The following is a 27,534-nucleotide window of genomic DNA, read 5'->3' on the forward strand; positions in this document are numbered from 1 at the left end:
AAATATATATATATATTTATATATAAATCTTAATACATAAAAAACGGAATTAAGATATGTCATAAAATAAATCTATAATAAGCTACATGAATGCAAATAACCTTATCTTAAAGCAGCATGCCTCCAAATTCATGTTAATTTTCATGAAAATTTTGAAAATGTATTTAAAAGTAAAATATTGTGAATTGAACAAAGACAGTAATTTACATATTTCAAATGGCACTTGCAATCCTCATAAAAAACAAAATGAGGTAAAAGAATGTAAAAAATAGCCCTTCTTGTGTTAGTCACAATTAAATCACACATAACATGCACATTTTTACTTGAATCTTGAATCCTTTTTACTTTTCTTAAAATTTTTGTACATTTTTCTCAAGTTTGATTTTCTTCAAATATTCTGGATTATCTGGAGGCATGCAGCTTTAAAGGCTGAAGACATAACATAGAACATATTATATAAAATAAAAGTAAATTTTCCTGCATTAGTGCAACAAAATCAAAATTGTTGCAAAATACATGTATTTTAATTCTGAAATAAAATTTACTTCAGTTTCCAAAACAAAAACAAGTAACAAAACTTTTGAACTGAAGTTAGCAATGAAATACTTCAATATCAGGTAATTTATTAATTGCTCACAATTTTGATATAAAACATTGAAAGACTGAAGCTATGGATTTACTTTGCATTATTATACAAGTTGATCATTAATTTGATTAAATGTAAATCAATTTTTCCTCATCAAGGCATATACGCTCATGCATATGTACAATCGATTCTAAGTATGACATGCTTTAGAACACAGTACTTTGTGAACTTCCTGTTCAAAAATCAAATATTCCTATGGCACCACCGAATCTGGAATAATCACTTGCATGCTGGGCTGTAACAAACACTTGCATCTGCACAAAAAAAGAGAGAAGACACAAACTTTCATTAATTAATTTTGATATTTCTAATGCCTGTTAATCATAAACGACAACAACATTTAGACAGATGGAATTTCACATATCTAACTTGTTATAATATATCATTTTATCAATAGTCCACTTAAATGGGTCACTGACCTTTTCAAGCCAAGTATTGAAAAAGAGTAAATAGAATCTCCTTTCCGGAAGTCATAGAAACAACTACAAATGTACATTGTACACAGTTATTTGTGTGCATTCTGTGAAGCATCTATAATAAAGGACACCTCAGTTAAAAGCCTCATCCAAAAGACTTAATAATTTTAGGGATGAAGCTCTCAACATGTGGATACGTACATGGTCAGTGTTAGCAGTGGACAATGAGTCGGCTTTAAAATAAATTTTTCGAATCTCAAAAAATATGTACCCAGCAAATTTTTTCCCTTTTAGCCTGTATCAAAATATTACAATTTCAGTAAAATTACCAGTATATCTTTGTGTTGTTCTTAAAACTATATAGCATATGAATTTTGGGTGGAACTTCTATGTTTGGTTTTATTTTCATTCTCTATTAACTACATCTTTATTGAAAAGATTTTCAGATTTTATCCAATGCATTATTACCTTTTTTGTGGAATTCAAGAAAGCAAAGTTTGTCCCAAATCTTGTTTTCCCTTCTAGACCGGGCCATTGAAGTACATAATCAGCCTGACAACATAATAAATATTATAGATGCATCATGAATTGGATAATCAAATGAAATTTACTTATTGTGTGGTATAATGATTCACTGAAGTGAAATACATGTGATATACAAGTATCATAATAGTAAACTAAAATGAAAATACACATAATAGACAGCAATAATACATTGAAAAGAAATACGATAAACATGTTGCATATCATGTATGACACAAAGAAATGAAACAAGATGATGACCCAAAGGGGCACGAGATACATAACTTTTGTAATAGACCACAAGGTGATGCTACATGCAAACATCTAATCGCTAAAGCATTGTGGTTTGTGAGGAGAGGGTTTTTGAAGACTTCATTTTTAAAGTCTATTTTTAGTTCCGACTTATTTATGCGTCACACTGGAACAATTTATATAACTTTTGTATGGGGCCACATTAAGATCATTCCTGTGAAGTTTGGTTAAAATCTAGCAAGTGGTTAATGAGGAGATGTTGTTTAAAGAAATTGTAGACAATGACAACAAACAAAGGAGTGCTTGCCATCATAAAAGCTCTTCACTCGATCTCCTGCCATGGCATTGTAATTCCCCGATTTTTCAAAAATCAAATAGACACAAAGTAAAATAATAAACTTTTAAAAAGTATGTAAATGTACATTACAAAATGTCTTTTTGATCAAAATCCCCTGCTTTTTAATATCTGATAGGCTATAAATATGGCATGTATGTTAAGACAGTCCAAACTTTACCTAGTATTTTTGAAATTATCTTAAGAAGGGAAATAGTTGCTTAAAAAACTTACCTGTACTTTTGGACATGGTTGAATCAATGAATTCCCACAATCTACTTTAAAAGCAAAATGTTCGCCTCCTGTAAAGATGTAGACCTGTCCTTGCTCAGCTGCAACATAAATATTAGATTTTTTAAAAAAGAAAACCTTATAGCTTTTATTTTTATCACTGACAGAATGAAAATATGAGTTTCATCATGTCTCAATACCAGCATATATATAATTTCAACATGTGAGTAAATGCATATGATTATATAATATTGTATCTAAACTGAAAATTCATATGGGGTCAAACACATGTCAAATTTTGTAAATATTTGTGTTATGCACTGTTTTCCCTTTTTTGTATGTTTTACCTTTCTCAAATTAAATTCTATTGCATTGCATTTCTACTGCCACTAATACCTAAAGATGCAATCCTTAATGATAAAAGTTGGGAAGAATTAATTTACATTAACCATAACAGGATACAAACAGAAATTATTTTCTTTTTACACTTCATGAAATATAAAAGGAAAATGCTTTGCAAAGACCTCAATATTGATACTATTACAATTTATTTTCTTTAACAAAAAAAAATGCAAAAATATCATTTTACGGTCAAACAGGCGCTCTGTAAAATCTTCACTCCTGAATGGCGCTCCAATGAACAGATCACTCATTGTATCATTGTTGATATCCCAAAACTAAACAGAAATAACAAATTAAATCAGTAACAAGCAAATTGTAAACTTAATAAATACATACATAATGGAAATTTAGATACAATGGCATTGGAAATTAATTAAATACAGACACTTCAGAAATCATACAAATGCTAATAATGTAAATGCAAACTTTAGCCTGCTTAAAGCAAAATATTCCAACAATGCTACAAGTGCTGATCGACCAGCCAGCAAATCCTTGGAGTCTGATCATGGTCTGCACTGTTCGATATTGAGTCCGTACATATTCTAAATTTTTCTAAAATATGATGAAGTCCATTTAGATATTCAGTATAGTTAAAGTTATTTTAAATTTTGTATGAAAATAACCCTTTGATTCACATTTTAAGTTAAAGCTTTTTCATAAAAGGAGAGATGTTCAATATTTTCATCTAATTTACGTGACATAAAAAAATTTCTGATTATATTAAATAATTTCGAATCTGGGACAGTTCTTGCACAATCCATCAAATCTTTATACATCTGAATTAAATCATACAAAGTAAAATAGTCTTTACCTTAACTTTTTGACCAAATCTTCCAAATGATCTGTCACCTTCTATTACTTGATCACTTAATGGTGTTGAAGGCATTCCTCCTGAAGTTGTGTTAAAAAGTCCAACAACTCCAGCCTGAAGGAACTCAGAATGTCTACCAGAGATAGTTCCGCTGACCTCTTCACCAAGTTGACTTACAGCTATAATCTATAAGTAAAAACAACAGTTTTTTGGTTTAGTCAGGTTTTAAGTTGCACTAACAGTGTAATGGTCATATGGTGACTTTCAGCTTTACTGGTGGAGGGAAAACTCCAGAGGCCCCTATGTGCATTATTTCAGGCATATACATGTAGTTGTTACAAATAGTTGTGATCACTTAAGGGTTCGAACCACAAATCCCTGGGTTGACAGGCAGATAGCTACGCCACCACTCCTTATACTGGTAGTTACTGACTTACCTACATTAAGTATTTCTAAAAGCATTCAATACAAAAATGTAAAAAAAAAAAACACATCATCTTCACCTGTTGATTTTTGTCAGGGTATGGTGACCCAATATCAGCACTCCAACCAGTTTCTGAAAATCTTGACTTTCCAAATGATGTCCAGTTTTGTGTCAGGTTAGTTCCATAAAATGCAGTAATTTGTCCTACACTTTCAATATAATAGTCCGAGTCATATGTGCAATTAGGGCTGAAATAGATATGAGATTATCTTAAAAACAATACATTTCACAATTCTCAACTCACAGTTGTTTGTTTTAGTAGGCATATAAAAACTGTATTTGTTGCTTTATATTGATGAGAAAGTCTTTTGCCATTTCCTCATAAAAATCTTAAAAGTTGTTGCCCAAAGCAGCAAAAATTGAAAATGGTACAGGTATAAAACCCTTCATAAAGTTTATAGCAAAATATTAGTTGAGACAAATAGTTTTATTTAATTGAATTAACCTTTAACCTGTCAGAACAAAAAGAGATTTGCATTTGTCACCAGTATGGATCACGGAGAGCCTGCAGTTCCATGTAGTCTGACAAATCTCATTACTGTTGGCAGACAAGCTTTAAATTTTCCTTGTTTTATCCCTAAAATAAATAATGGAAAGTTCCAAAAATGTAAGCTGAATGAGTCCATTCAGGAAATAAAGGGTTAAAAAACAAACTTGATATCCTGGTAACAATATCTGTATACTGGCTGGGAGACAAACATAACATTTTGCCCATTCCATTTTCCAAATGACATATCATAGCCGAACCAACCATAGCTCTGAAATAGATGTCAGTACAAAAAATCTATCAATTCCTGATGATGTTAGTGATATTTAATCATTATATCTAAAAAAAATTAAAATGTTTATTAATACACATTAAGAAATATACATCAATAAGAGCATTTGTGCATAAATGTGAACAATCAAGTCAGTCCCAAAAAATGAATAGACTAAAGGTGACGGCTTCCTGTTGGTACTAGGGACAAAGGAAGTTACACCCTCAGGTGACCATGATTCAAAACATAAGCATTTCTTACAATGTAAGTTTTATACAACATATCTCTACTTGTTCACGTAAAATGGTGCTGATACATAAATCTATTATGATGTTAAAATTATTCTATTTTTTCTTGTGTTACAGACATCTCATAATACTTTGGGACATATATAAAAGTTTTGTCAACTAGGCACAGGACAGGGTGGAATCTAGCACACCTGATGGTAAAGACAAACTCCATTTCTATCTGTTTTATAAAGCTCCTAATCGAATTCAAACATGATCATCAAGTAGATATAGATGTATATGAAAAAATCTTACTTGGGTTCCATTTATTCTCCATGGCAACTGGGTTACATCTTTATATGTATAACCTATAATAAAACATCAAGGATAAACATGAAGTAAACAGCAAAAAATTGTAACACTGTTTAAGGGAGTTTGGAATTTTCTCTAAAATTAATTCAAGGGCAGTGATAGCTAAGTTGTTAAGGTGTATGCCTGTAGTTAAAGCTGCTGACTTCAAACCACTTGCACCTCACTGCTGAAGGTTCAAATACTGTCAGGGAATTTTCATTCTTTCATATAGGAAGCTATCAAGCTAAGTAATGGAAAGTCGGTGGTTGTACCCATGTGCTTGCTTGTGAAAGAAATAAAGAAAGGAAAACTAAGGATTTCCACCAACAGTAAGTCACTCCATCTGAGATTTAAAGGTATGGAAATTAAAACCTGATAAATCATGATAAACTTGAGTTAGCACTAATGAGATCTTTTTCATGAGACAACCATCTCCTTTTTTAAGGTACACATTGTATCTTGACGAAAATGTAACTTTTTCATTAAATTTATGACCATTTAAAGAAAAATGATATAAGCAAGAGAAATAAGATTAAGACAAAAATTTATCTCATGGACTTAGTTACCAAAATTGGTGACATCAGCAAATAAAGCTGCTACAAATCCACGCTGTTCACCACCAGCCGGAGCAAATGGTGTGCCTATCACAAGGTCAAGATAACCGTCATTATTCACATCTCCAGATGTCATTGAATAACCCAGATTACAATACTTCTCCTAGAATTTAATTATACATGTATTACACGAAAAGTTAAGCAATTTATAACAATGAACAAAAGATTCTTTTCAAAATTTTTGATAAATTACTAAAATGGTATTGTTCAAAGTATATTGAAATTTATTCTAAAATAGAAAAAGAGGATAGTTTTATTTTTAAAGTATATTGAAATATGTTTAAAAATAGAAAAAAAGGACAGTTTTATTTTAAGTATACAATGAAGATATCTCAAAAATTGGATTAAGAAATAAATTACTTTGAAGTTAGATGTGTTCCATTTATCACTAAAAATTTTTTTCATTTTCTCTCTTTATTTACCAAACTATGCTACAGTTTTTACAATCAAACTTTGTAGAAATCACCAATATGGTTGCCAATTATGCTTATTTCTTTACACAGAATTTATTTTGAGTTTAATTATGTCAGAGGCTATAAGCCTAAACTCACACACTTTAATCCATTCCTGTAAAAAAAACAGTACTCAGCAATGAATGTGAAGCTTCTTGCTTAAAGAAACAACTGCATATCTCTGATGGGGTTTGAAACCACACTGCTGGCAATCTTAAGATTACTAATCCCATTAATTGAATCCTTTAACCACATGGCCACACCCAAATGTCAAATATGCTTTTATACATACATGTATGATGTATTCTTTATATGTTATGCAGTCTAGTGCATTGTTATGTAATCTTGTTTAGTGTTTTTATTGATGGTATATGTATATTACAAGAGCGATCAGTAATCACATGTGTCGCCTCATAATGGCCAATTTCATGTTGGGACAAATTTTGTGACAGACGGACAGACAGACGGACAGTGCACAACTAAACTTGGTACTGATCAATCATGTAAAGTTTGGATAAAATTGCACCAGTAGCTTATGAGGAGTAGTCTGGACAAGCTTTTGCGTATCTGGCAACACACAGAAAAAAACACCTTTTTATCAAAGGGCCATAACTCAGCCAAAAATCATTCAACCGGAAAACCCGTGCAATATGCGCAAGGACTTGAGCTTCAGATCAATCCTGTAAAGTTTCATTGAAATTGCATAAGTGGTATAAGAGAACTAGTCCGGACAAGCTTTAAAAATAAAAAATTACTAAAGGGCCATAACTCTGACAAAAATCATTGAACCGGAAAATGCTGACAATATGCACAACTAGACTTGGTACTGATCATTCCTGTAAAGTTTGGATGAAATTGCACCAGTAGTTTATGAGGAGTAGTCCGGACAAGCTATTGTGTATCTGGCAACACACAGAAAAAAACACCTTTTTATCAAAGGGCCATAACTCGGCCAAAAATCATTCAACCGGAAAACCCTTGCAATATGCGCAAGGACTTGAGCTACAGATCAATCCTGTAAAGTTTCATTGAAATTGCATTAGTGGTATAAGGAAAGTAGTCCGGACAAACTTTAAAATTAAAAATTATTAAAGGGCCATAACTCTGACAAAAATCATTGAACCGGAAAATGTTGACAATATGCACAACTAGACTTGATACTGATCATTCCTGTTAAGTGTGGATGAAATTGCACCAGTAGTTTATGAGGGGTAGTCCGGACAAGTTTTGTGACGGACGGACGGACAGACGGACAGACAGACAGACGGACAGACGGACAGACGGACAGACAGACGACGGAGAAGTGATCCCTATATGTCGCCACTACTCCGTAGAGGCGACACAAAAATACCTTTTGACAAACGATTGTTATATTGGCTGCACCATTGGCAACAATTTTCTTCTTTGGAATCCCGAAGTAAATTAGAACATAGCCCTGTAACAAAAGTAAATTCTTGACATGACCTTGGTGTTTGTTCAATATATGTATCAATTTACTTATATCATTTACATTCCATATCAATATAAATATAGGCCCTTTGTAGAATCTGTTATATTTTTTCTATAACATGGTCTACATGACCAAATGCCTGTTAGCATGTTGATTTAAAACTGGCTGTGTTTTATCTATGGAGGTACAAGTTCTGATTTTGATTTGATGACACCATGGGGAGTATCTCCAGTATTCCATGTTCTTCATAGAATTCTATGTTATTATCACACTACAGACACACAAACAATTACTATCTAATATGTATATTCACACACAAACAAACCAGGGATATAAACACACACACATATACCAGTATAAGAATTTTAAGCTGTCTGATAAAAGAGTCAAGATTATGGGGTAAATTCTAGCACAGAAAATCTTTAATTTTATTTAACATTACTCAATATGTTTCAGTAACTAGCATAGAAAAATTACTTAATAATATAATTATATAAACTATGATTTTAGTTTCTCTTACATTATAGTTAATTGGACTTTCGAACATATCAACATACGCTGGAGCACCTACTGCTATGTCGTCTGCTCCATCTAAGTTGATATCCATAACAGCAATAGACTTTCCAAACCTTGACTGTGCCTTTCAAATATAATTTTATTAGATTTTATTTTAAATTAGACTGTACCTTCAGATAAAACTGTATTAAAGTTAGACTGCAATCAGTGGCTGGATGTTTTTTATCAAAGTGTCAAACAAACCATTTAGATTAAATAAAGCTTTACTATTTGCTGTATATCAAAGATATTTTTCTTTGATCAACTTATTTACATATCAATTTTCAATCGCTGTAATACCTTTAACGTTAAAAGTAATTATCAATTAATTGTTAAAAAAGGTCACTATATAAAATGTTAAAACTATAAACTTACAGTTCCCCATCCTTTCAGAATTTGACCTTGACCTGTTGCTTCAAGGCTGTCAAGGTCAGGGTTCAAGGTCTTTGGAATACCATCGTCATCACCTAAAATTTTAATTATATCTTTGTTGAACCTGAGTTTAATCAAAATGTAAGGAAGATTTCACATTTTTTGTTCAAGAAGCTAGTAAATTCTTCATTAATTTTCTTATCAACATATGAGTGATAACATGGTATAATTTATGAAGTTTAATATTTTGACCTTCACACAATAGTAAATGGATTTCACAAACTCTCTCTTGTTGCTATACCCTACAGAATATGAACAATGAAGTTGTCCAGTTTTGAAGTTTGAACTGTCCACTAATAGTCTCATGGACTTAAATATCAAATCATTTGATTTGAAATGATCAAAACTGAAGGATATCTGTAGATAACAGTTATGAAGTCAAAAGTAGGGAGTCTTAACTAACTGCATGGACATTATAAAATGCCAAATGTTGAGGGATAAACCCAAGAGCATCTTTTTTCAGATCTGACAAACACTCAACAAGCATGTTCTCACTGAGGCCCGCATGGAAGATCGGGAAACTGAATGTGTTAGCCTCATAAAATAAAGTCGTTACTTACTTACTTACTTACTTATGCCATTTGTATTGTCTTTATATACATTTTATTACAACAAATTATCAGGGCCATTGTCTATTTATAAGGAAAAACATTTCCTTTGCTTTTGATCCGATTCTCTTTATGCATTTAACCAAGACTTTGTTTGAATACATCTTTAGATAATCAATTTGCATCATACCACCCATCAGAAAAGCAAAATCATGAAATATTACTTATTTTCCACCCAACTGGCCTCTGTTCATCTGACTCCACACATTTATGTAAAACTTACCATAAATAATATAGACTCGTCCCTCTTGTGGACTGCCAACTGTACCGTACCCAGGAGCTGTAACTACCAGATCTGGTTTACCATCAAAATTGAGGTCGCCAGTAGCATAAGCCCTGTAACACAGACAATATAAGAATGGCAAAGCTGCTCGTTTTTCTGACTTTTTTCTTCGGCTTATGGTATTTCTGACCTAAGGGTTGTAATTTTTACTTGACACAGATGTAAGCACCCTATTATCACACCTGTTAATATGCAGCAAGTAGGACACCTTGATACAAGAAGAACTTACTATAATTATAAATGTTAGTTTTAAACCAGATTACCAAGATATGTTATACTTTTTGTCTCTTTTTATAGACATAATTTTCTATAATACATCTGTGCAGCAACCGATTGCAGGATATAAAACAGACTTACCAAGCAAACAACTGTTCAGCAACCAAATGATCATTTTTTATAATCTAAGTCAATATTTACAAAATAAAATGGTGAAATGGTTTAAATTACAGCATGATAAATAATGTCAACACTTTACTTAAATTTTCTTTCATCAGACAAGACATGTATTAATCATCTTATTCCCTATGAATGTAAAAGTCTGTGGTGTAATTCTATCTTTTGATAACGTTTTATTTCAAAAATGCCCAAACTGTGGAATAGTAACTTTAAGGGTTAACAAGAGCTGTCGGTAGGACAGCAACGCTCGACTATTCTTAGTGCTTGATAGTAAAAAAAATGCTTGATAGAGTTACCTCCTCCTGTTTACAGGCTGGGGTCATGATGGTGAACAAGTGTGCAAAGTTTCAAAGCCATATGTCAATGGACTTTGAAAATATTTGAACTATTACAAAAACTTTAACGTAAATTCTAAGTCGAAAAAGGGGCATAATTCTGTAAAAATGCTTGATAGAGTTACCTCCTCCTGTTTACAGGTTGGGGTCATGATGGTGAACAAGTGTGCAAAGTTTCAAAGCCATATGTCAATGGACTTTGAAAATATTTTAACTATTACAAAAACTTTAACGTAAATTCTAAGTCGAAAAAGGGGCATAATTCTGTCAAAATGCTTGATAGAGTTACCTCCTCCTGTTTACAGGTTGGGGTCATGATGGTGAACAAGTGTGCAAAGTTTCAAAGCCATATGTCAATGGACTTTGAAAATATTTGAACTATTACAAAAACTTTAACGTAAATTCTAAATTGAAAAAGGGGCATAATTCTGTCAAAATGCTTGATAGAGTTACATCCTCCTGTTTACAGGTTGGGGTCATGATGTTGAACAAGTGTGCAAAGTTTCAAAGCCATATGTCAATGGACTTTGAAAATATTTGAACTATTACAAAAACTTTAACGTAAATTCTAAGTCGAAAAAGGGGCATAATTCTGTCAAAATGCTTGATAGAGTTACCTCCTCCTGTCTACAGGTTGGGGTCATGATGGTGAACAATTGTGCAAAGTTTCAAAGCCATATGTCTATGGACTTTGAAAATATTTGAACTATTACAAAAACTTTAACATAAGTGGTTACGCCGACGCCGACGCTCGGGTGACTGCAATAGCTCTACTTATTCTTATCGAATAGTCGAGCTAAAAATGACAAGAATATTAGCTAGGATGCCTACTCTCCAAGTCTGGCATAATCATTCTTCACAAACATCACCCTATCTGGAAATCTTGACTCCCCTTCTAACTTTTCTTTTTTCCTCTCAAATTTCAATGTGGTAGATTTCTCCATTTTCTTCTGTAATTTCATCTATAAGTAAAATCAGATATGTTCATAAACAGATGATATATAATCAATTCATAAAACAAAATAAACATTTAACAATGATAATAATAAAATTTATTATTATTAGAACTAGGAATGGTAAATTGTGAATAAAAACATATGAAAAGAAATGAAATGGAGGGTACAGAATAATGAAAAAACAAATAAAAACAAACAACAACAAAATACAAAAACAAGATAAATTATTGTCTTATGGTAAACATTACAAAAATATAATTCTTCAAATAGATGTATGTAATTTTTCAATAAGATACATGCAATTTTTACAGATACATACTTGAAGTTTTTCACAAAGAGACTTGAAATATCACAATATGATTATTAAAAGTCCCAGAATTTAGCCCACAGAAGAAAATTAAATGTGAATGTTTGAGCGAAAAAAGGCTATAACTGCAGAATGTAATATTCATATTAACTTTTTTCTTCCTACCTTGTAGGATTTTGATGGCTTAATCCGGATTCCTCTAAGTATTTTCTCTATTACAATATCATCATGAGATATACCATTCCGCGGAAATTTTCTAAAATATCCATTTTTCCCCGGGTCACGATACCCCTTCATCTTCCTTGAAGGAACTGTTCCATTACAATGCAGAAAAAGTGTGCTTTTAGGTATGTCACAGTCCCTGAAATAAAAAAAAATCTAATATATATCTGTTGAATATAAAGTTAAAGTATCAAAACGTTTATGTATATGATAAAAGATTAATTGTATAAATCATCATGATTCAACACATAATTTTAGCTCACACAGATTTTGTAAGGCCAGATTATCTTGCTGTGTCTAGTGTTATCTTAGCCAAGCAAAAATTCACTCTAGCAGAACACAGGTCCAAGATCATAATACAAAATTGTACAATAGATTTTAGGTTTATCAAGTTATGACATTGCTGCATTTATTAAACTTTCTAAGTCTAAATATACTTTTAACATGTGTAGCATAAAATTTAATTCCATTTCACCTTGAGACATTGTCAATGTTTTTTTACTATGTCTGAAATACTTTATTCCCTGACCTAAAGTATGATATTTAGCTATTTAAAAGTTATTATATTGAGATCTTTTTGGATTTGAAACTCTCAATTTGAAGAAAAAAGACTTAAATAAGCATTAATTTGCTTCCAGTCTAATCATTTTTTGTATTGATTGAAAATGTCATGTATGTAAATATGTTCTTATGTGACAAATAAAATATGTTTAAACCAAACATACTTTATCTATCGAGCTACCCATGCAAACTCCCTAAGATTCAAGTGGGGGCTCTTACCCTGTACCCTTTTCAACCATGGTGATAGTCTCCTGCCAGATCCTGTGTGTCCAGCCAGCCATATCATCCACTCCTCCAATAAAGTACTGTTCAAACTGATCAACCAGGAAAGGGCTCTTTTCAGCATACTCAGGAAATAACTGTTAAATTATAAAAAAAATATTATTCAACACATGCTATTCTTTTAAAACACAAAATATTTAATAAACTTTAGTAATCAATTCAGGCTTTATATTGCTGTAACAGCTCAAAAAAGAAAAAAATCAACTTTAAAGATCTATTTTTTTTTTTTTTACTTGGGCAACATTACCTCTTTGGCTGCTATTTGTTCTGCAAGTCTGTAAAAAGAAAGTAGATAAAATTAACTTTTTAACTTTTCTTCTTTTTTAAGTTTCTTTAAATAGTTTACAATAGACATTAAAATTTAAAAGAATTTTGTGTAAACACTGGTACTTGTATTTATCATAAAATTCAAATCTGTTCATTATAGCATAAGTTTGTACTGGAGTAATATTTAAATATGATTTTATTACTTACATGAATTGTCATACTTTTTAAGTAATAATGATCATATAAATTAAACTTATGTTTTTTTTTCCTTCACAAAACTAAATACTGCATAAAATTTACGTATTTCAAATAAAAACTACATAAAAATTACACAGATTTACTTGTATGTAAATCTTTTATCATAAATTTCTCATTATGTTGGCATCATAAAGCATAAAAATACTTATGTAAAACAAAAAAATAATCATCATTAATTTTGGTTTTTGAGGATTAAATGCCTAAATTTTTACCTATTTTTAGTATCATTTCTTTCAATTTATCAGCTTCATCATTATCTAGCTTTTAACTTGGAACATTCAAAGATTGAGAGAGTTCAATATAAAAATAAAAGTCAAGGCTAAGTGCCTTCAGTTAGTTCCACAATGTTACGGTAGTACTATATTATAAAAGAAAACTGTTAACTACCTATATTGTTTTGGCAATATTAATCTGAGACATTAAAATATTAAAGAAAGGAAAGCAGGGAATCTGTTTGTTCTAATCAACAAGCATTCTATTTACAATACATTGAGACAAACATAATGTTACAAAATCTAAGGCTTATCAGAGGATAATAGATTAATGTTATTACACACATAGATTAAAATAAGATATTGGAAGGTGACGCAAATGTGTTTTAAAAATTCACAAATCTTACTTCACAAAGATGAAATCAATAACAAATTCAATCAACTAAATTTATAAATATAACTTAATCAAAGCTATTTATATCTATTTTTAATCTGTAAAAGTTGCATCACCAAAGAAGAGTTTTGACAAGTAAATTGTCCCATATTGGGTATAAAAGTACAGAAGTGTACAAAAATATTGAGTACAGAAGTGCACATATTTTTCCTCTCACAAGCATATTGTTTGAAAAGCTATAGCATGTTTGTACATTATATTTAAATATGGTAAATAAAAAGGTAAATAAATACCTAATTTTTATAAAAAGTATATAATTGTAGTTGATACTTATGTAGTGTAATCAACCAAATGGCTGAGTAATAATGGATAAATTGCTTGTATAAATAATTGACTTCATATGGAAATTGTAGTCTTCAAGACCTTCAATGATTTTGAATGACACTTTAATATTTTCAACACTTAAAATGCTTGATGGCAAGCAGAAAAATAGGAGTGTAACGTGTGAAGCAATTATTTGGGACAAATCACTGAATTTTGCTATCACTTCATCCCGTGTACTGAAATATTTACTCTAGAAAATAAGGGATTAGGGTTTACAAATTTTTAAGGGTTAAATGTCTTGAAAGGTGAAGTATAAAAATTACCATACCATACAACTGAATCGATTGAATATCTCAATTTCTCGTAACATTGGCAAAATGCTAAGCAAAGCCTCAAAATTCATCATTTTATTTCACTTGTTTGATATATAAATTTTGAATTTGATACAAGAAAATATCCAAATTTTTCTAAGTTTAAAATGCAGTGCAAGGGCAGGTGCAAACTGCGGTGGGATATTTTTGTTAAATTTGTTACAATAAATATGGTCTTGAATGGTTAAATTTTCAAGGGACGAGTATAATTTTCGATGGAAAGCTTGTGAGTGTCATGACAAAAAATGGCATTTTTTAAAAAAATTACCGTCTAAGGAATAAAGTCAGTGTGCATTCTTGTATGATATTTTTAGGAATCTTTTCGTTTCCATAGTAACTGATGTATATATTATATAAGTCATCCAGTGGAAAATACCTGTAGTATGTCAAGAACATGTTAGTCTTGTTAATATGGTTATAAAAACTTGTAAAGATTTCTGACCCATTTTATGGTTCAGTATAAATGGTTGAAAGCTTATTATATATATACCTGAGCCACAAACGTATGGGTTATATGGCTAACTACCATCTATACATGGTTATATTGTTTATATATAATATTATGACCAATCAAAAGCCTTTATAATGAGCTTTTATAATGAACTGATAATACTGCACAATTGGTTTCTATGATCAAAATAGGAATTTAACTTAAAAATATGTGCCAGTCATGTCCATATTTCATATAAATGTTATGACTGTCCATCGTAAATCAACTGAAAGGTTATATGGCCTATATAAATGGTTCTTTGGAAATATAACATCCATTTATATACAGGCAAATAACCTGTCAGATATATTTATAACAAATTTATAATACAGCAAGCATCTTTGTTTACAGAAAAAAAGTGAGATTTCTCCAAAAATTAACAGCAGCTGTACAGCATACATAAATTTGTATAAACATCAAGATTATCCAATGAAAAGCGACGTTACAAACATGCAGTATTATAAGTTAGAATCTAATTAGACCATCCCCATGTTGGCAACATGCTACAATTCAGAAGGAATACTTTCACAAAAACATGCATTGACAACATAGTAAACCAATAAGTCAAACCAAATATCTTTTATAAAAAAATAACTTGCTTTTTAAACAAACAAAAAAACTTTGTAGAGGGGATTCAATGAAAAGTGATTTACATAGATAAAAATGAATTATTAAAGGTATTAACATTTCAATATTTGGTGCCATTTTTTTCAAGAACAGGAGAATATGCTACTTGTGGTTATGGCATGAAACTCAACCTTTATATTTGTGTGTAAAATATTCTTCCATATAGTTCATGTTGTAGCTGAGAGAATACAAACCTGACACAAACTTTGAAACAAGAAGATATTTTTTTTTACTGGCTTTCATTTATTGGTTTACTACATTTGCCATAATATAGATAAAATGTTACACTAAAATTTCAATAAATATGTTATGAAAAGAAATATATGTTTTCAAAAATGTTTCAACATTTGCTTTGAATGATAAATGCCAACAATAAGTTAAATTATATAAACAAGAGGGCCATGATGGCCCTGAGGTCGCTCACCTGTATATAGGCCCCCGGAGCGGGGCCAGTTTAAACCCCAGGGCTTTTATTTGAACAAACTTGGAAGACACTCATTAGAAGATGTTTCACAATGTTAAGTTTTTACTACACACATGTAATGAAAAACAATGATCTAACCTGCCGCCCCTCCCCCCCCCCTCCCCGGCAGGGCCAATTTTCACCCGAGGGCTTTTATTTGAACAAACTTGGTAGATATCCATAAGAAGATATTTCATGCTAAACATCTAAGCTCTAGCTCATTGGGTTTTTTAAAAGAAGATTTTTAAGTTTTTACTACACACATATAGTTAAAAACAATGACACCCCTGGGGCAGGGCCAGTTTTGACCCCAGGCCTTTTATTTGAACAAACTTTGTAGACATTTACTAGAAGATGTTTCATGCTTAATATCTAAACTCTAGCTATTTGGGTTTTTTCAAAGAAGATTTTTTAAGTTTTTACTATATGCATATAGGGAAAATCAATTACCCCCCGGGGCGGGGCCAATTTTGACCCCAGGGCTTTTATTTGAACAAACTTTGTAGACACTCACTAGAAGATGTTTCATGCTTAATATCTAAACTCTAGCTATTTGGGTTTTTTCAAAGAAGATTATTTAAGTTTTTGCTATACACATATAAGGAAAATCAATGACCCCCGGGGCGGGGCCAATTTTGACCCCAGGGCTTTTATTTGAACAAACTTGGTAGACACCCATTAGAAGATGTTTCACGCTGAAAATCTTAGCTCTAGCTCTTTGAGTTCTTTCAAAGAAGATTTTTTAAGTTTTTAATATATGCATATAGGGAAAATCAATGACCCCCTGGGGCGGGGCCAATTTTGACCCCAGGGCTTTTATTTGAACACACTTGGTACACACTCATAAGAAGATGTTTCATGCTGAATATCTTAGCGCTAGCTCTTTGGGTTCTTTAAAAGAAGAATTTTTAAGTTTTTACTATATGCATAAAGGGAAAATCAATGACCCCTTGGGCGGGGCCAATTTTGACCCCAGGGATTTTATTTGAACAAATTTGGTAGACACTCACTAGAAGATGTTTCATGCCAAATATCTTAGCTCTAGCTCTTAGGGTTTTTTAAAAGAAGATATTTAAAGTTTTTTCTTTCGATTGCCATGGCAACCAGAGTTCTGCATGGAATTAAATTCTTTGAACAAATTTTAAAGGTGACCACCAAAGAAACATTCAAGTTTGGATGAAATTGGCTTAGCGGTTTATGAGGAGATGTCATTTAAAGTAAAAGTTTACGGACGGACGGACGGACGACGGACGAAAAGCGATCACAAAAGCTCACCCTGTCACTTTGTGACAGGTGAGCTAAAAAGAAGATAAATTTCCCGTAGACATTTTTATTGAAATTTTAGTGTAACTAGAAGATCTACTTTCTATTTAACAGTCCCCACACATATAAAAATACCTCTCAAAGAAAAGTTCACCAGAACAACCAATAATCACTTCTTTAGGGATTTTTGTTTTGGTTCCATTAAAAAAGTTGTAAATATTATACAAGTCGTCAATAGGAACATACCTTTAAAATAAACAAAACTTCAACAAGTTATCTGTCACCAAATATAGATTTAATTCAATACTACAGTGGCATAAAAGGGCCATCAGAAATATTTTATCTACCATGTGTGCACGCGATAGCTACCAGTACAAGTTATCATGTGTGCACATAATAGCTATCACATGAGCAGATAATGATTGACCAACATAGTGGCTATTGTTTGCAGACGTAGTAGCTATCCTGTGTGCACACAGTAGCTAGAGATAAAATATTTCTGATGTTCTCCTCTATGCCACCAGACAATACAGATAATGTTCCTATTAATAATATCAAAACCCAAATCAAGGACACGTTCAGATAGGTAATCAATTAGAACAAAAAATTTACTTTTAAACAGTGCAAACTTTACTCTGCTACAATGCTAAATATCTTAAATGGACTTTCATGGTCCACCTTTCACTCCTGACAAAACCATCTAGCATCATTTTTAGGTAAAATTTCAAAATATCTACTGACTGAATAGCAAACTGTGCTGACTATGATAATACAGCACAAATATATGCCAGCTGATCTTGGTCTATGCTGGCTGCATAACAGCATTGGTAAATTAAGTCCCCACCAGCTGGCTAAGGGTTTGAGGCAAATTAAGTGACATTAAATCAAGAGTTTAAACAATTGACAGTGCATACAGTCATTGAAGCCTTTTTTAAATGTTTGCAAAAACTTTGAAACATGCTGGTATAAACAAACAGAGGTTCATAATTATACAAATTTGCTTTTGACTTCCTTGCCATGCTTGTGAAGGAAGACCCAAAATGCACCTTCATGTAATATTTGGCCACAAGAAAGAGAACATCAACCCCTTGGAAAGGAGCTGTACATATCCAGTACAGAAAAGAAAAAGATGATCATAAATTGCAATAAAAATCATTTAAAGGCAAAGGTAATGGAAATGTAACAAGCCTCATTTGATGCAACAAACATTCATTCAAGTAAATGCAATAAAATATTCTGTCCTAAACCTAATGTTATCTTAATAGTATGGGAACTTCATTGGTTTTGTATTCTTACAAAAAGGATTCATAAAATTAAATGGTTTGAGGAAAACAACTAATGTTGATATATACCATAATAGAAAGATTTGTTTTCTATTGAAAAGATAAAAATGCACCCTATACACTTTATGAATAGGCAGTAAGATTCAAATATATAAATCTCTATCATTTTGCCTTTACTGCAAAAACTGCATTTTTACCCCTCTGTAATGAACCTTGTTAGATCACATGATTGCCAATGTTAGATCACATAATTGTCAATATTAGATCACATGATTGCCAATATAAGATCACATGATTGCCAATGTTAGATCACATAATTGCCAATATTAAATCACATAATTGCCAATACTTGATCACATGATTGCCAAATTGCTCCATAAACTTTTATCAATTATTCACAGACAGAACATCAAACATATAAAACAGCTCTATGTTTCAGGCAGCTCAATTTAGGTGCAAAATGACATGTATTCATTTTTTCTCTTTATGGGACATACTACTAATGACAAAAAACTTCAAAATTATTAACAATCAAATGACCATATGCACACTTTATTTGAATTGCCCCAAGGCTATAAAACCTTTTTCTAAGATCAAGCTCGAATCTCAGGATTTTCAATGGTCAATTCACATTTTGTGTCTGTTTCTAACCAATCAAATACCCGATATCTGAGTTTGAGATTAGAAAGCCATATCCTGACAAATTCAAACAATTCTCACTGCATTTTTTTATGCTAACAATGAAGATGAGAGAAACTGGTTAGACAGGTTAAAAAGTCTGCCTCTCAATCTAGGGACCAGGGATGGAGCTCTACTGGTGTCATGACCATGTCTCCTCATGTGACACTACCAGACCAGGGTTGAAGGTTATAAAAAAATTCTCTAAGCTCAAACTCAGATCTCAGGTATCTGATTGGTCAAAAAATGCCAGAGTGTACACTGACCAATGGAAATCATGAGATTTGAGACAGAACTCAGAAAAAAGTTTTATAACCTTGAGGCCTGCATTCATATTTGAACTTCATCCTTCTGTTTGCAAAGAACACTTACCAGCCCTCTTCTAATGGAATATATGTTGTGTTCATTTCATACTCAGTTAGAATGTCTCCACCTTAAATATATAGAATGAACATATAACAAATCAACATTCAATCCAGATTGAATTTATTTTAATGTTATACTTTAAGTAACCTGAATAAAATACAAGAATATAAAATCAAATGACATATTTCACATTTGTGGGCCTTATTTTAACTTTATCAAGGGTCATAACTCTTCAGAAACTAAATTATAAATCTCTTTAAACTCCCTAAGCACTCCATATTATAATACTTCCTGTTTTCATACTCCATGTTTTCATACTCCATGTTACCATACTCCTTGTTATCATACTTGTAATCATACCCCCTGTTATCATAATTTGTGTTATCATATTCCTTTTTATCATACTTCTTGATAGCATATACTTGTTGGTACTATATATCATACTCACTATATATCATACTCCTTGTTATCATACTTTTTGTAATCATACTTTGTGTTATCATACTTTGTGTTATCATACTCCATGTTATCATACTTCTTGTTATCATACTTTTGTGTAATCATACTTTGTGTTATCATACTCACTATATATCATACTCCTTGTTATCATACTTCTTGTTATCATACTTTGTGTAATCATACTTTGTGTTATCATACTCACTATATATCATACTTCTTGTTATATTCTTTGTGTTATCATACTCCTTGATATTATTTTCCGTGTTATAATACTCCTTGTTTTCATGACTAGCCACAACCAGTACACAACCATTATGGATGATCTTCATGTTATCAGACCACACAGCATTAGTATTACAATACTGAAATCCTAAAAATTAGTAATGGAGTAACCGAGATGTTGAGTAGAACAAGTTCTTTGCAAAATTCAGCAGAGAAAAGGTTAAACTTTCAGAAAACTTACCAAAATCTCCAACTGGATGCGCTAGATCAAACTGTCCATGAAAATTTATCTAAAATAAGAAAGATATATCAAATTCCATTTTTTTCAATTATAGAGTGTTGTGCTAATATTCAATGGGCTCACTGTACTAAGTTCTGCTTTGTATTTCTTTAACATTTTCTTAATGCATGCTATGGTAATGATTTTTTTTCAAAGAACCTCTTCATTCTACTGGAAAAAAAGTTTGTGTGCATGTTAATGTAAATGAAGGTAATGATTACTGATCACATTTATGACAAGGTTACAAAGTGAATACTGGTTTTATTGAAAACTTGGAATTGAAAACTTGGAATAGTTACGTAAAACAGCACCAGCTACAATGTCAGCAGTGATCCAAAGATGTTTCATTTTTGTAATTGTTTTAGTGCTATTATTACAGGCATTATCTAAAAGTTTGAGATCAGATTCAATCACTGTTCTGTATTTAACCCTTACCTTACTGGATACTATGATTTGAACCCATAATAAACCTTTCCCACCAGTATAGATCCTGGCCAGCCTGCACAGAAGATTTTTATCTTGTGATCTTGTCATCCCTATTGATCATGGACCTTTCCTCACCATAAAATTTTCTTTCCTGCCATGCTTTTTTGAATGAAAAGATACTTACATTTGCCATGGCTTGTAGAAAACCCTGGTCTATTCCAAGACTGTGCCAAAGGATATCAGCAACTTGATGTGAAACAATACCAAAAATGAAAACAACCAACTTCTCTGTGGCCTGTTAAATATAACATCCATATTTCAAAGTGATTAACTTTTTTATGACTAAAATTCTTCTTCTTGAATGTATGGTTATGTACTTAACATATGTTTTCTTCTAATAATAATATCAAACATTCAACAATTTACAACATTAACATAACAAAACAACTGGATAATGTTCTTACTCTTGTGAAACATGTACAAAAAATAAAGGAAAGACTGTGCCCTAATGCATTTACTGTGTGAAGTATATATGTAGCTGATATGAAAATATTTCAAAATCATGTAATGAAAATAACTTCACCTAATGGGCTAAGTCACAAAGCGTACTAGTTTAAAGCTCTATTTCAATCTATTTTATGCTGCATTCTATAAGAAATTTACCATAATTACTTTGTACAAAATTCATATGAAATTTTACATACCTCATCCCATGGTTGGGGATATTTTGCATTGATATAATTCACCGAGGCATTCAGGAATGGTGCCCAGTGTGTGTCTTCTGATACATCATGATATTGACCTAGAAAAAGAATACACAAGGCAATAAATAATAAAGATAATTTTCTTTAAAGGCTAATTTATTTTGTGCTTTGAATTACTTAAGTTGATCTAATGTTTTGATATTTATATTCTATCTAAACATATCCGTTTGAGCTCATTTGTGAAAGCTTGAAACTTGTTTGAACTTTTATTGAGTTTCCTGGAACTACTGTAACTAATATTGGTGACTATCATGCGAAACCATGAGCATGGCTACTGTTGGGCTGTAACCCATAAAATCTGGGTTGAGAGGCAGACACCTTAACGCTTCTAAAAATATATTGCATAAGACCATTCTTACTTACTTACCATTTGCACAAACATCATCATAGAAGGCATCTGGATATGGACTACCAGCCATCAGGGCATCATTGTGAGTCTGAATAAGCTGAAAATAACAAAGCGGGTAATTATTTATTAATTATCAACAGTATTTATTTACTTAGTTCTCAGATATAGAATTTGAGTTTTTCATTTTTTGAGTTTGTACCACATGTTAAGCTGGGGTCATAAATTGTTACCATAATTTGGAATTAGAAATGACACCATGTAGAACTTATAATTTTTATTGTAGTCTTATTGTAGTTATAAGGACAAACTGATAAACAAAAGTTACCATACAACAGTAGGTAAATATATGTAAAGGATTAAAGCTTTATATTCATTTGGAATTAAACATGACATGCAGCACTTAGACCAATTTGCTGTCTTTAGACTTTATGCACCCCACTTTTTCCTCCAATGAGACCTTGACTTACTTTTTCGTCCAATGAGAAGGTGCAAATTTGAAAATTTCTGTTTATTTTTCATAAACTGTCTTCAATATGGTGTCTTTTGCCATTCACTTAAATATTGTGTCTATTTGCAAAAAACAAAGTGCCTGTGTACAAAAAGTAGGTCAACAAGTAAGTTAGTTACTCACTAATAAGAAAAAATTAAATGTCTTACACAGTTATTGTTGCTCCTATTTCACACCTTATGAGCTGTTTGAAACATTTGATTGTTTTATTAGCGTCTTACTATTATTGAAATGATATAGAGATTATCTTGTAAACAATATATGAGCCGCGTCACAACAAAACCAACATAGTGCGTTTGCGACCAGCATGAACCCAGACCAGCCTGTGCATCCGTGCATTCTGATCAGGATCCATGTTGTTGGGCGCTATCAGTTTCTCTACTTGTTATAGGGTTGGTAAGTGAACAGCATGGATCCTGATCAGACTGCACGGATGCACAGGCTGGTCTGGATCCATACTAGTCACAAATGCACTATGCTGGTTTTATTGTGACGCGGCTCATATGTCTTTCAATCTTAATAGCTATCATAGCTATATACCTTAGCATAATCTATTTTTGATCCAGAGTCATCTTTGAAATAAGTCTTTGCACGATGACCTGTAATATAAAAAAAGAAAAGAACTTAAGGAAACAGACAACAGAAAGTCAGTCAGTACTCAGTACCTCTCATTCATTTTATCAACAAACAGGGTCACTTAATTCATGTAATTATAAAGTAGATTTTAATATAATTATAATTTACTATGAGAAATTTTTTGCAGCTTTTGAAATTATAAATCATATAAATATTGCTATAAAACATGTCTATTTAATGTCTGAATTATTTGTTTATTATAAAGAATTAAGGTATTTCGAGCAACTATCATACATAGGTTTGAAAGTCTGTATTTAGCTAGGCCGTACAATGTTTTCTTGTTTCAAAATAGCTTAAACTTTAAAAAGGGCATTTTTCTGTGAATTAAACAGAAAAGTTTGGTGAAATTAATCCATGCCAATTTAGTCCCTAGTGCCCTAAATCCCCTGATAAAGTTCCCCACATCCCCTGATAAAGTGCCCCACATCCCCTGATAAAGTGCCCCACATCCCCTGATAAAGTGCCTCACATCCCCTTATAAAGTGCCCCACATCCCCTGATAAAGTGCCCCACATCCCCTGATAAAGTGCCCCACATCCCCTGATAAAGTGCCCCACATCCCCTGATAAAGTGCCCCACCTCCCCTGATAAAGTGCCTCATATCCCCTGATAAAGTGCCTCATATCCCCTGATAAAGTGCCCCACATCATATCCCCTGATAAAGTGCCCCACATCCCCTGATAAAGTGCCCCACATCACATCCCCTGATAAAGTGCCCCACCTCCCCTGATAAAGTGCCCCACATCCCCTGATAAAGTGCCCCACCTCCCCTGATAAAGTGCCTCATATCCCCTGATAAAGTGCCTCATATCCCCTGATAAAGTGCCTCATATCCCCTGATAATATGAGAAAACACTATATGTGTTTTGCTGATATAGAAATTTCAAATGGTCTTTTAAGCATGTGGAAAATATAGTTAGTATCTGTAATTTTACCATATGCATTTTCTAAATATAAATACAAGGTGATTTAAAATTTTCAGTTCTTTTTAAATATTTCCAGGGGGCATTTATTGAAATTTAACTCTAGTTTTGAAAAAAGCTTCTTATCTGGGGGACTGAAACATTTAAAGTGGGGGTCAAGTATTTTTAAAACTAAGCAAGATTATTGACTATACAGCAATACACTAAACTTTTTTTTTTAAATTACATATCTGTAAAACCGTCCATACAGTGGGAGGCATTTTATAACAATGCTGGTATGTTTTTGGTGCTAAATCTTCCCATTCAAATATCATGCTATACTGTGGTAAATAAAAAAAACACCTACGAACAGCTCTGACTTTCTCAAAAATATTGGACTTTAACACAAATGACATAATTTCACAAACTCATTTAATACCCTAGAAAAATATTGCTGAGTTAAGTTAAACACATCAGAGGATTTATCGTAGCAAAGAATACTCCTAGAAAACATCATTTTGTTTATCAAATATAATTCATATTAATTTGCATATTGACCAATCCATGACAGTCAAGGTCATTAACAGATAAAGGTCAAACTAAATTTTCAACATGTTTAGTCATAAGGGTTCTTTTGTCAAAGTATAAAACAAATCTATCAATAAATAACAAAGTAAACAAAAACAAAAATAACAATCTAAGCTAAGTAAACAAAAACAAAAATAACAATCTTAGCTGAGTTATGACTATAGCAAAATTAGCCAATCTGAATTTTAGTGTCAAGGTCAAATTAAAGTCAAGGTCAATTAAATCACATACTTTGACAATTGAAGTCTGTGATTAAATGTTTGTCTAAAGAAATGTTGTGTCCTAGAATGGAGACAATTCATTCATTATTTACATAATTTAAGCCATTTATAGCAAAAGAACTTTGAAAATAAAATAATTTGACCTTCAATGTCAATGTCTTTTATGAGTCAAGTTCAAAATGAGTCTGACATTCATGATTGTCAATGTTATTAATTGATAAAAAGTTTGTAATCATTCATGAAAGCAGTTTATAATGAATTTGGTCTATTCCAATGAAAGTTTCTCCAATTTAAAGGGTTAATTGTTGTGTTCAAGTCCAAATTTATAAATAAAATTATATCCAATTATAGCAAAAAGGTAAAGGTCATTATAAGTCAACGTACGCCAAGTTAATTCAGTTTGATACATGTAGAATACTTAATTCAAACTGTTATTGTTCAAGGGGTTGTTGTTTTTATGAATGAAGACAATCAAGTAACATGTTCATCTGTGTATGTACGACAACAATCAATTAATCAATTATAGAAAAATAATGACCAAATGACAAATGTTAAAAAACATTCTGGACAGCATCGCCATCAGGCAACGGCAATGACGACATGACTGTAGACTCGAGCAACTGAATAGAAATCAAGATAATCCCTTTTATTTATAGGTGGCGCAATAGCTCAGTTGGTTGGACTGTCACTCCTGAGTTCCCAGGTTCGATCCTCAGAAACACCCTTTCAGTGTTTCGGACCTAACTAGAGGTGTACTGGTAAGAAGTCCAGGTAATCCTTGCATGTATCAGCGCTATACATTGGGCATGTAAAAGAACCAAGTGGTCAAGAGGCTCAGCTTAGCATCCTAGATGATGCTCTGGCCTGAATACTAATTACATTACATTCACATCATATTTTTTTAATGCTATCTATCTATCTATCTATCTCTGGATACTGCCAACCCCTCTTACAAGTGTTAAAGGCAGGAATTTAGTGCACGTCGGATTGTTAGTAAAAGGTGAAGAGAAAAGCTAAAAAGAAAAGTCCAAACATTGACATGCTTGGAAGGTGAGACTGAAAATGTATTCTAGTCATGGTTAAAATGTTAATAGTGAAACAAGATGATAAGAGATAAAATAGTTTAAAAACACTGGGAGTAAGACTAGTACTGCAAACCCACCACTGCCTGTTTGAACTGACTCAGGTTGGGAAGGGTGGCAATGTTACTAGGAAGTTTATTCCATAGTATAATGCTATGAGGGAAGAAAGAGTACTTATGGTAGTCGGAGGATACCTGTATTTGACGTAGGGATAAGGGATGCATATGTCTGGTTAATCTATGTGGGGTTTGAACATAAGTTGGGAGATTAATTGCAACTAGGTTATGGTATATCTTATAAAACATTATCAGTCTACAGTCCAGTCTGCGATGTTCAAGGATCGCCAGCCCAGTTCTTCCTGCATGGCTGTGACACTAGAGTGAGGGAGTAATCCCTTTTAAACCCATCTTATTGCACGTCTCTGGATCATCTCAACTTTGTCAATATTGGTTTTAGTATAAGGAGACCAAATAGATGAGGCATATTCAACCTGTGGGCGGACCAGGGACTTGTATGCTAGTTCTTTTACTTACTCATTTTTAGTGATGACATTTCTTTTAATAAAGCCAAGGGATCTGTTTGCATTGGAAGTTATTCGAGATATATGTGTATTAAATTTAAGGTCAGCAGATAGATCTAGTCGAGATATTTAGCATTTGTAACAAGACTCTAGGATTTGGCCATGGAGCATATATTTGTGTTTAATTATGGTCTTATTTTTGGTGATATGGATGACTTGGCATTTTGAAGGGTTAAACTCCATGTCCCACTGCTTCTCCCACAGAACCATATTGTCTAGATCATGTTGGAGAGTTGGGGGGTCTGAGGAGGAATTGATGGTTAGGTATACAGCAGTGTCGTCTGCAAATAATCTGACTTGGGATTTGCTTTAGCCTAAAATTTAATTTCTATACAGTATTACAGTTTAATAAAAATTGGTTAGCTGCTGAATATATTACTTATTTCAATATGTGTTACAACTCCACATGCATTTATAGAAATAATCAAACACATTTGCGCAGCAAATGTGAATAAAAACATATTTATTAATTTATTTCCGTTTCAAACTTTTACTAGTTTTAGGGAGCTGACATTTTTTATATCATGTGATCATCATGTGACCTTCTATAATAGTTATTATCCGCCGTAGACACACCGTTTTTACCGTCCTATCCGTGTAGAAACATAAATATTTTTCATACTTAAAAAACATG

At 32.2% G+C, this 27,534-nt stretch overlaps 1 protein-coding gene across 2 annotated transcripts; it reads right to left on the reverse strand.

Annotated features, from left to right (window-relative positions):
* Positions 1-27,436, reverse strand: LOC132760121 (phosphatidylinositol-glycan-specific phospholipase D-like). 2 transcript variants are annotated; one of them, XM_060752020.1, is made up of 25 exons: positions 27,280-27,436; positions 23,432-23,490; positions 22,402-22,480; positions 21,975-22,072; positions 21,455-21,565; positions 20,806-20,854; positions 19,890-19,950; positions 14,982-15,089; positions 13,135-13,162; positions 12,825-12,964; positions 11,988-12,183; positions 11,391-11,521; positions 9,769-9,881; positions 8,881-8,972; positions 8,471-8,590; positions 7,852-7,935; positions 6,001-6,151; positions 5,399-5,451; positions 4,753-4,856; positions 4,118-4,286; positions 3,615-3,800; positions 2,991-3,078; positions 2,405-2,502; positions 1,531-1,614; positions 1-900 (listed from the first exon to the last, which is right to left on the reverse strand). In XM_060752020.1, exons 1-25 carry the CDS (start codon positions 27,359-27,361, stop codon positions 823-825), a joined length of 2,562 nt encoding a protein of 853 aa, XP_060608003.1. In that variant the 5' UTR covers positions 27,362-27,436; the 3' UTR covers positions 1-822. The 2 variants fall into 2 exon arrangements, with proteins under 2 accessions (XP_060608003.1, XP_060608002.1); XM_060752019.1 differs by lacking the exon at positions 14,982-15,089 and adding an exon at positions 17,692-17,802.
* Between the last annotated feature and the right edge of the window lie 98 nt (positions 27,437-27,534).

This window comes from Ruditapes philippinarum, unplaced genomic scaffold, assembly GCF_026571515.1.
Source record: "Ruditapes philippinarum isolate M1 unplaced genomic scaffold, ASM2657151v2 ctg3111_1_1_1_1, whole genome shotgun sequence".
Lineage (NCBI taxonomy): Eukaryota > Metazoa > Mollusca > Bivalvia > Venerida > Veneridae > Ruditapes > Ruditapes philippinarum.